The sequence below is a fragment of the Centropristis striata genome, chromosome 23, assembly GCF_030273125.1.
Source record: "Centropristis striata isolate RG_2023a ecotype Rhode Island chromosome 23, C.striata_1.0, whole genome shotgun sequence".
Classification (NCBI taxonomy): domain Eukaryota; kingdom Metazoa; phylum Chordata; class Actinopteri; order Perciformes; family Serranidae; genus Centropristis; species Centropristis striata.
In genome coordinates this window covers 15319473-15331084 of record NC_081539.1, presented here as the reverse complement: position 1 = coordinate 15331084, position 11612 = coordinate 15319473, and the positions used below count along the sequence as shown (strand labels likewise).

General features: G+C 35.9%; 1 protein-coding gene across 1 annotated transcript in view; it reads left to right on the top strand.

The window, feature by feature from the left end:
• The first annotated feature begins 1406 nt into the window (after nucleotides 1-1406).
• LOC131962431 (sodium/hydrogen exchanger 9-like) overlaps nucleotides 1407-11612 on the top strand; it is a 73320-nt gene continuing 63114 nt past the window's right edge. The window contains 4 exon segments of the mRNA XM_059327432.1: nucleotides 1407-1591; nucleotides 2672-2871; nucleotides 8891-8968; nucleotides 9173-9249. Coding sequence (XP_059183415.1) covers nucleotides 1441-1591; nucleotides 2672-2871; nucleotides 8891-8968; nucleotides 9173-9249 — 506 coding nt within the window. The 5' untranslated portion in view covers nucleotides 1407-1440.

The window sequence follows — 11612 nt, the reverse complement described above, 5'->3', positions numbered from 1 at the left end:
TTTCTAGGTTAGGTATATGAGCAATACATATTTTTATATGACATAGATAAAAGATCATACCTATTATATTTAAACAAAATACAGAATATAAGAAATGAGTATATACATTCACTTGAATATGGAATCTGGTTTAAAAAAATAACTTATGGCGAACGGTTGAGAATAAATAATTTCTTCTCATTCCTTTTCGAACATAAACCAAGGTTGACATTTCTTTTGCGTTATGCTTTTAATTTTCTATAAATATTACTTGTATGTATGATTATTTCTCTTTTTCCTCCTTATTTTATATGTTTCAAATATATTTCCAAAAAAAACAAAGGAAACTGAATCGCTCATGTTAACAAAATACTGTTGATATAAAGAGATGTTATACAAGTCCGAGTCCTTCGCTGCAGAAATGAAGCATTTTTATAGAAACATTTGGCCGCAACTTGAGAAAAAGAGTGGCACCTGATTATGACAATATCATCCTGCAAAAATAATCAAAACATAGGGGGATGCAAAGACAACTGTTCATGAATATTTAATTTGGTTGTGAGCCAGCCCTTGGTTTTTCCTTATCAGACAGCATAATCAGATGAAAGTTGGACCTGTCTATACACAGTCAGCTGCATGTGTAATAGGACCAGTGGGCCTAATTTCACAGTGTTAAGTTCAGTGTTTAATTTTCCAGCCTCGGGGCAACACTGATTGACATATTTCTAGGCATTTTCAAAGGTCATTGCATTTAAATTATGTCCCTAGCCTACAACAATCGAAGTAAATAATAGAACAAAATATGCAATTTCATCCAAAGGAATAATCAATTAATTAACTTCTAATTAAGGCCCGTGACTGATTCACTTACAGCTAAGGGACACAGTGGAAATCCAATGTGCCGGCCCCTCACAGTCAGCGCCAACAAGAACAGCGTGCATTAGTTTGCAGTCACTGCCATCTGCTGGAAAAATATAGGCCTAGGCTGATACCTTAAGTATGATGCATTAACATGCTTTGGGAAATGCCGTAATTATTTTAAAGAATAGTAAAGATATAGCATCAGCCGTGGGAAATCCGATGTATCGTGTTTTTACATGGCTATAACTTTGCCATCAAAGACTATGATTACCTTGTTCAGTTATGTTTCATCATTTTTTGCATTTTACTTGGAGCACGCCTTATATACTGTGTTGCATTGTTTTTGTATCTCCTGGTTTGTACAAATAAACCTGTGCTCACTAGAATATCTTTACTACATTATCAATTTAGTTGTATTCCATTAATGTGGGGCTCTTCCACTAACATGTGAAAGAGGAAAACTGAGATTTCCAAGCAGCACTAAAGGCAGCATCTGCTCCGGTGCGCTTCTGTTGCGGATGTTGCTGCTGCTGCTGCTGCTGAATTGAATCACAAGTGAAACAGTTGTTTCCGAGAAGTTTTTTACCTCGGTGTTTGAAGATGTCTGCCAGTGTCAAGCACAGACAGGACAGTTCAGCAATAATGGGGCTCGCAGCAGTTGGCCTGGCACTTGTAACCATTGTCAGTGTGTGGAAGTTAAAGCAGTTTAAATATAAACTTATCAATGAAACTGGAGGTGCAATGTTTTATGGTAAGTAACCTTAGCTGATAGCATAGAACAAAGAGTACGGAAGCCGTTATGCAACACTTCCTGCACTCACAGATTTTATATATATATATTTGTTTGTTGATAACATAAAGGCAATTTCTGTTAAATTTGTCGAATTTTGGGGCCTTAGGGATGTGGTGGACATATCATCAAATTTTGCTTTACTCGCCATTTTTATTACCTATTAATATTCCCTATTAAGGGAAATTCATAATTAACACAACGACAACTATCCGTGTGGTGCACGTAAGCTTATATTCACAGCCAAAACACCATTAAGGATATTTTTAAAGGTGACATAAATGACTTTTGTAGGCTATATGTGGGTAGTTGTTTGGCTTTATGATGATAAATGGCATGAGACTCAACCTTTTAATCATTACACCAAATGAGGTGCAATAATTGCTAGTAGCTCCATAATACCAATAACTATTAAGGGCTCACCAGCAAGCAGCATTCATGCAATATTTAAAGTTTGCCGTTTCACAATGTTTCATCACTACAGCAGCATGTAATGTATATACTTTTCTTATATGTGGTGCATTTGTGTCCTTATTGTGTGCCTGTTGTCTCTCTTGTAGGGGACTGTTATAAGGTATGATCTAGATTTTTGCTTTGTAGTAGCTGCATTATCATTAATTTACTTCTGAAATATTTTTTGTCACTAGCAATTATCATTTGTCTGATGATTTTTTTCTTTCAGATTAGCCTAATCAATCGTTTGGTCTATAAAATCACAGGAAACAATGAAATATATTCATCCTAGTCTTTCAAAATCCAAGATGATGACTTTAAAGTTATATTGGCAGTCCAACACCCAAAGATATTCAGTCTAACATCATATAACACGGAGAAAAGCAGTGAATCTCTTCATTCCAGAGGCTGGAAATAGCATTTTCTGCCATTTTTGCATTGAAAATCACTTTATTTGTCAGTTTATTATTTATCTTTCTGTCTATTGTCTAATTGAGTAATGTACTCATCCCTGCTGCTCTATTTTGTAATATTTTTCTTGGTTTTCATAACAGCAGCTTTGTTTTTCTTTTCTGTAATCTTCTGCAGGCATGCTTGTGGGTCTAACAGTGAGGTGCTTGTCATTTGACTGTGAAGAACATGTGGACGGCAGGGAAACTGTGTACAGTTGTGCTGGTCTTAACAGCACTCCTCACATCATGACAGTCAACATCACATCACACTTGCACCATTTCAGACATGTTGGGCAAGTGGACCAAAGATGCCCGCCGTTCTCAACCCCTCATACGGTAACTAATTTGATTTGATCTGCACTCAAAATACATGTCACAAAAGTGAGTTATTACTGTGGATAGCTGGTACAGATTGTGACACAACATACCCTCTAATAGAAAGTGGGAAAAAAAGCCTGTCTTCATAAAATATTTGATTTAAAAAGCTGCATATTGCAGAGGGAACATGAGAAAACAAACAGCACTGTATAGACTACTTTCATTCCACTGATGCAGTCTGAAATAACATTTTCTTTTCTTTTATCGCCTTTCCTTTGATCACACCTATATTTTATTCCCTGTGTATGCTGGGTATATACATCAACACTCTCCTCTAATGGTGCTTAGTTATTGGTTTTCCTCTAAATAACTTGCATGGTCTGTTTGTTATTGGTGAAGCGAGAGAGTGGTGGTACAGAGAGAAATGGGGCAAGAGTGCAATTTAACCCATATTAAGGATTTATTAAGGAACAGATAGAGGAGATTACATTTTCAGGTGTGGGGTGCGCACAAGGGGAAATTATAAGACAGCTGAACACAGAAACCAATAAACAGACGAGATACATAGACTCTAATAGAGTAGATAAAGCAACACAAAGGGTCTGATCAATGAACAAAGAAAGGCTTTATACTAACATTTTCTTCAAAGCATGTTCCTGCCAACAACCGCAAACATAAACTGTGAATACATATAGAGAACCCAATTTATTTTTTCTTGAAATTTGGGTTTCTCCCAAGACATCTTGTTTGTTTACATTCAGAATCCCCATAATGAGAAAATCTTGCAAGTGATATTGGTGCCAGATTGCTCTGCAATGCAGGAAAGATGTGAGATAGTTGGGTAATCTCAACAGCCACTACAGCTTGTTCCTCTTCGATAGAGATGGCCATCACAACCTGTGACACAGACCACAGTAATAGATTTAAATATCTACTATCTGATATAAAGCGGTGGGAACTACGATGATGTGAAAAACATTCCAAATCACAAAATGCTGCACATACTGTATAGCAACGACATTAATTTAATGTAGCAGAGATGCACTCCTGCATATGATTTGATGCTGTGGGCTTAATTAGCACTTTATGTTTATGAACCCTGCTGACCTAAACAGAGGTTTTGTCAGGACAGTGGTTGAATTTAAATTTATTTTTCACAGTTAAGAGGTCCGATTACATTTCGTTTCTGATGGAAGCATAACATTTAATCTATTTACTAGTTTATGTTGCATTTATACTGTAAAGGACATAACATTTGGTATGCTGATAGATAAATTCAATACCTTTTATGTGGATATCCAATCAGTGTTGATGGAAAATGTAGTCGATTGAAGCAATAATTTCCTCAGTGCGTGCTATATTTCCAGAGAAAGCTGCATTTCACATGTGCAAAACCTGTTGTTCTTCCTGCTTCCTGCTGTCAATTGATGTGACAGTGACCTAGGTTTAGGCAAGGAAGAACTACGGGTTTCGCTTGTATCGCATGTAAACTAGTTACATGGCAAAATATGCATGTATAGGATATTAGGGATAAGCAGTGGCGGTTCTAGACCAGTTTTACTGTGGGGGCCAAGCAGGGGCCAGTGTTTAATCAGAGGGGCACTTTAAAAAATGGCAAAGATGATATTTAAGCATTCAAACCCTTTATTTTAGCTTATTACAAATCTAATTTAAATATATTTGGAAGATACAAATACACCGATTGAAACAATGAGACTTACCAACAATAACAACTATTTTTGTACGACAATGACATTTCTAACTTTTGTGCACAATTACTATCTTTTAATTTGAAAGCTTTTATTGCACAATTAAACTAGTATACAATGTACACATTCTGGGTTCATTTTGTGTACAATGAGATATTGTTTGAACAGAAAATAGGCAAGAATTGTTCCGTTGTTCATCGTTATAAATTGATCATTTTATTATTAATTTGACACAGGGGCCACAGCAGGGGCCAAGGGCTTCTTCACAGGGGCAGTGGCCCCTGTAGGCCCCTGTGTAGAACCGCCACTGGGGATAAGGATAAATTCGGGGTAATTTGGATACTCAGCTGTATTTATTGTCAGAGTATACGGCCAAAGACGAGCAGCAGAAAGAGGCGGAGGATGCGGCTGCAGCTGGGAGGATATGGACATCGGGGACCCACCAGAACGTGAGCTGAAGAGATCAAGCATTGACCCTTACTGCCTTTGCTTAAATCATTCTGCAGCAATGAATGTCAGTGTGGACAGATGTTTGGATTCGGTCACTAAAACTAACCCTGAGACTGTGCATTACGAGGGCCTGAATGATAAGGGACTTTGAGACAGATAGCGATACTGATTTTAGAGGGGAAACATTCATCAATTTGGTCCCCAATTTAATTCATTTTTGATGTATTGCATTATTATGACTATGCAAAGGTCCTTAGAAGGCTGCTTTCTTAAACAAATAACTATTTACAAGATATATATTTAAATAGTGTACAATATTATACAGTGTACATAGAATTGTATTCTTTGTAAAATGTCCCACACCCACTACCTGTTTGCTGTCGCTTTTCAGCCATCTGTAGTTGATAGAGGAAAAAACGTGATAACACCATCTCTAAGTCACTCTAGGCATTGTTTTCTGCATTATATGTTCTCAAAAAAGTCTTCATATCCGTGCATATCAGAAATCTGCAGTGATAAGAAACATACAGATATATTTCTCTGTCATATAGCATGCGCTGAGGAATTTGTTGCTACAGTGGACATTTACCATCATCAACGCTGATTAGACATCTACATATAAGATGGCAAGTTCTCCCTTTAATGTTGTGAAAACCGCACTGATAACCTCATGTTTTCTAATATGCTTCTATATTTCTGAAATAACAAACTTCCAGTAGAAAATGGGTTTTCAACTAAATATTTTAGATTCTTAGATAACCTTTAATTAGGGAGCTTTTTGTTTTTTAATGCTGAAGGTCTCGTTTGAACTAAAACATTTGATCAAAGTACAGTATATTTGTGTTATTATTTTTCCTGAGGAGCAACAAGAAAAATGTTACAACTGGTCCTGAAGCCAGAGTGCTGTAAACTACTCACAGCAATTATTTGTTTAATAGGAATTAGTCAGAGACTGTAATTTCACTGCTAAGTAGTAGAGCCTTAGCCTTGACATGGGCTTCTGGTTGTCATTAGTATTATTACTGTTTTCTGGCTCATTTTCATATCTTAGTGGCGCTATCAGGGAGATTTGTCATATCAAAGGAGCCGACCAATGAGCCAGGGATTCAGCCACACGATGGCGAACAAGTGTGAGAGGATGTGGAATGAGCATATTTGAAAATGTATTTCTTAATCTCAGGGCGATATTTCAATCTGAGAGAAAGGGAGTAAGTGAACCATGAACCTTGCAAATCATCCGGGCCAAGTGTAACTCTTCACTAATGGCTTGGACTCTTTGGCCCCTCTGAATGCTGGGGTCTCATTAGCAAACCAGCAGAGGCTACCACAAAGGCCATTACATCGGTCAGACCGTTCTGTGCAGCCTTCACGCCATTAAGCCTGATACATATGGGGACCTAGCAGGGAGAGATAAGAATTTCATTGCATTACTGAGTCCATTATGTGCCACTGGGGAGTAAAGCATTAAAGTTTGTGGTCTGATTAAATTTAGTGCTGCTCAGCTGAAGAGGCAATTAGTGTATACAACACACCTCCATCCTCGACTCTGTGGTGCAGGTGGCCCTTAGAATAAAACCACTAGCATATGCATAATTTATTGATTACAATGTCTGTATTAGTCTCTGTTTGCCATTTTATATTTGTCATGCACAGCCTGCACAGATGAAAAAATACATATATTCTGCTCTGTGGGTAATTGCATGCACAAAAAGTAATTTATATTGAGTCGGGTGATAGTAGCAGACAGATAGGAGCAATTTGTAGCTCTGGCAGCCATTCTAAGTGTAAATTACCCAGAAAGCATCATGACTCTTCAAACTCTATAGGGGGCTTTCTAGCATCAGAAACGATAATTAAAAAAATGCTATCTCCCACATATCCACTCAAACACATGTGTAAATGTTCACGAAATCGCACTGTTTCCTGGAAATGGGACATTTAGATTGCCCTGCCTATTTCCATTTGTCCAAATATTAATTCAGCCTGCTCCAACCTTTAAAGAGCGAAATCTCCAAAGGTCTGTAACTGCAACCCTATTTCAGCAAATATCATCACCACATCTCTGATATTTAATTGAACTGGAATTTAATTTTGAGCAATGTAAAGAAACCTTGTGGGATGTAGGAATCAGGAGAGAGTGGCATTATTTTGATCTGAATTGAATATCACTGCTGTTTGATCCTCAGAATGTACCCACAATACACATAAAAAAGATTCAAGGATGAAGAACATGAAAGGCTACCTTTCTGAGCGGCTTGTATTGCATCACGTTGGCGGGGATGAGAAACAGAAAGGGAACGTGCATGGTGTGTTAAAGAATGCCTTGCACTCTGGTTACTATTTGTTTTGAAGGTAATGTAGGTTGTTGTGAGCAGCAGCTTGGCTTTTGTTTGAAGTTAATCCACCTATTGTCCCGACACATGCGGCTATACTAATGGTCCTTGCTTATTCCCATTCTAATGATAGCAGAGAGCCTCTATGGCGAACACTGACACAACCAGTTAGACTTCTCACTTTGTATTATACTTTGCTTTAATCAGCTGTGGAAGTCTGAGTCAGGGCACTTGAACAGAATGCTAATGCAGTACACAGTAATTATATTAGAGGCAACTGAGAGCTCTAAGGTGATGTAATGCACCATCTAGTGGTCTGACTGAAGTTTCAATGGATTTTTAGCATTTCCAAACATAGCAATAACATGGTTAATGTTTGTTTATGAACTCTTGACTGTTTGGCACAGTACAATTTGAAAAATGTGTTCAGTTTAAACTGGATTGACTCATCTCTGCCATTCGGGTTAGGAGTGTTATGCTAAAAAGCATCCACTAGATGTCACTGTTTCTTTAAATAATTTGCATTTTCAGTTCACCATCTTACAAGAAGATGTCAAAACAAGAGCTCAGTATGGGCAAATTTTCATTGGAAGGAGTATTCTTTCTTCACATTAGATTTTCAGAGATCTTACTTAAAAAATGATGTAACTTTATATGAAAAAAATCTAATAACGGTAAAGTTATTTACTAAGTTCTTGTTCGTCCTTTTATTGTAAAGGTAGTAAAGTAAAGCCAGTGTAATTAAAATTGACTATTGGTTGTGAGATTAAAAAAAGCAACTTCTGATAATGTTTTATTGTTAATTTGATGCACTCAATGTTATTCCATATATGCTGAAATAAATTTAGAAATCAGATTATTTTACTGTCTAAAAACATTCTCACAACCAAATGGTTGAATTGTCGTTTAGTAATAAATGTAGATTATAAATGATGTGTATTATAAATATAAATTTTTTAGATATTTAGATTTTTTCACCATTTCTGAGATGTTTTTTTAAGTACTATAATGGTAAATATCTAGAATAAATACATGGAAATAATACAAGCACTGGTGAGATTACAAATTCCATGGTAACAAATTACGAGCATTGTAACACTAATAATCTGTAATTTAGATTTTTTTTATCTGTTTAAGAAATACAATCAAGTGACTTCTTAACCCTTTGGTAGAGAATTTTTATAAAAAATGATGGGGTCTGTTAAAAACAGATGTTTTTATTGCCCAAGGGAAATAAAAAATACAAAGGGAAAAAAATATTTAAGGATTAATCTACAAATATAAGCCTGTAGTGTGTCATTTTTTTACTATTAACAATATGCAACAGGTTCTTTTTCGAAAAGAGAGGAGAGATAAGGACGACAGAGAACCTGGTGACTATTGTGACATTGGGATTCCAAAAGAAAAAAGATCTGCTGCCTGTCTGCCAAAACAGAACTGCTGAAGTGAACAATATCTGTCTGTCAGTCACATTCTGTAAACGGTGTCCTCTCGCTCCCCATGGAGCGCTGTCAGTCACCAACACAACAGCTCTGTCTTTTACAGGAGACCTTTGATCCCGAGGTCCTTTTCAATCTGTTCCTGCCACCCATCATCTTCCATGGAGCTTACACCCTTAATCAGGTGAGACTACTGTCCCGACATGCACCAGAGAAGGGAAAAAGACATCATCAAAGGGCTGTTCCTTCTGTGTGGATGCTCTATCAGTGTGATACAGCACTGCCTCATAGTGTGTGCAGCTGTTTTTTAATATGTAATTTAGGTGAATGTATTGCATGCTGTTTGTCAGACATTTTTAGTTGGTGTTAATTTTAATTTCTGTTCTAGAAACGTTTCACTGAGAATCTTGGACCCGTTCTGAGCTTTGCTTTTTTGGGAACCATAATCAGCTGCATGATTATAGGGTAAGCATTTTTCACACACATCAGAAACACAATGACACGCACAGTTAAAGTCTACAGAAGTAATAGAATAGCTGAGTTACAGGATATCACATAATGCACTGAAAATACTGACTATTCACAAAGATCCACCGTGTATAATCTAAGACAATATACTGATAACAGCATGAACTTTTTTGGCTTGTTTTATTGATGACATTTTAATTTACTTGTAAAATACAACATATAAGGTTGGGCTGCAATTTAGGATTATTTTCATCATCAATTAAACTGACAATTAATTTCTCGATTAATCAATTGGTCGATAATATGTCCAAAAGTAGTGAACAAGGTGGATTCCAGTCTTTAAATGTCTTGTTTTGTCAGCACAAAACCCAAAGAGGAGTTTTTTTTTACTCCATTTATGCATGTAAAAATGCACATATATTCATGTACAAAAAATAACGACTGATCAATTATTAGTTATTAACTATTCATAGTGTTTATTTTTTCGTTGCAGTTCTGATACGAGACTTTGTCAGGGATAATAAAGCCCTGTTTTCATTTTAATAGAACTCCCTTGTGCTAACACAGCATTTTAATCTATTTTGAAATGGACACAGGCATACATTTAAATTGACATTAAAAATATTGGATGTTAGAAATTATAAGTCTAGAGAATTTAATCATGCTCATGTAAAGATTCATGTTGATCATTAGTATTAGCAGAAAATGTTTAATTTCTTTTATAGTAATTTATAGTAAATATGGGTAACGCTTTATAATAAGGTCCTTATAACCATTAATTAACAAGTAATAAGGCATTGTTCTCGCTTTAGATCCGGTAGTTGCAAAAAGCATAGTTAACTTATAGTTAACTTATAATAGATGAGCAATAAAGTATATTTTAATATCAATAAGCAAACAAAATAAGATTAATAAAGGCATGGCAAAGACATAATGGGTGGGTCATGTGTTTGTAATGCCATTATTAACACTTACATAAGCTTATAAACACACAATAATGTTAATAAGCATCTTATAAGGACTTACAAGGGCCTTATTACTTGTTAATGAATGGTTATTACAAGGACCTTAATTTAAAGCGTTACCTAAATATGTGCTAATTTTCAATATATGCATCGGTCATTTTCCGTCAATTAAAAAAAAAAGTTAACCTCTACTACTACCTGTATTGTTCCATTTGTCCCAGTGCTTAACTGCACAATATTAGTATAAAGTTTATACTTAATACTTATTATCATAGTATAATGTTTTGCAGTTAGTATTCAGTACATGCAAACAATGTAATTTCCTGTTTTTACGAAGAAGTAAACAAAGATTTAATGAAGATCTTTGGGGAGCTGTGTCATCACATCTGAAATGAACTCTTTGCAGCTGTGAGTAGCTTCTCTTTGCTTGGTGCGTCACATCGTGGTGCAATGGGCCTTTGTCATAGCAGAAAGAGCACAGGTGTTACTAATAACATTAATTACTGCTCTGTTTCAAGTTTCCCAGAGAGCACTGACAGTGAGCCAGCGTCTGTGATAGCAGCGCGCAGAAACCGTGACATACATGAAGTAAAGCCATTATTAAGGTTATTAATCACAGTGGTGCTTTTCCTACTTTCAGTAAAAATGTCTGCTATGCGCATTTCTGTAGTAACACACTGAAAAATGATCAAATAATCAAAATGTGTATTATTGCGTTAGTATGCAGTGTGAAAGTAGCTTGCTATTCTGGCCTCACAACACTAGATGGCACTGGCAGACTTTGGAGGAATTCCAGGCAGCCAGTTGTTTCTGATGCACTAATTTACTGCACACCAAGACTGTGTGAAAACCTCATAACTCCAGTTGTTTTTCTGTTATAACTGCAGAATAATCTGTGATAATAAAAAAAAGTCCTTTATTTTAATATTATTTTAATCAAAATGCAAATCAATATTGTTAGTTTTGTATTGCTTTTTCTTTTTGACTTTTTGGAGGTGCAAGGTTTTCAATAAAACCCAATGTATTTTTACACCCACAACGATATACACTAAATTGCCACTTTAATAGGTACACCTGTACAATCTAATGCAATACAATACAATTGTTCTGCCATAAAGTCAACTTTAACTCTATGATTCTTATAACATTCTTTGTTATGAAACTTTTTTTTTTTTTTCACTGTCATAGAGGTAGTAATTCAATTATATGTTTCACCATTGAGGTCATAGTTAGCGACAGTCTTGCACTGGACTTAAGCATATTAAGAGTTGTTTCTAATATTCTGCCCGCCTCATGAATATCAATGAGAAAGACAAATATTGGAAACACCTCTCATTATAATGTAACCTAGTACAATGCCACCTTTAACTGTGACCTCGATAACAAACTTATAAT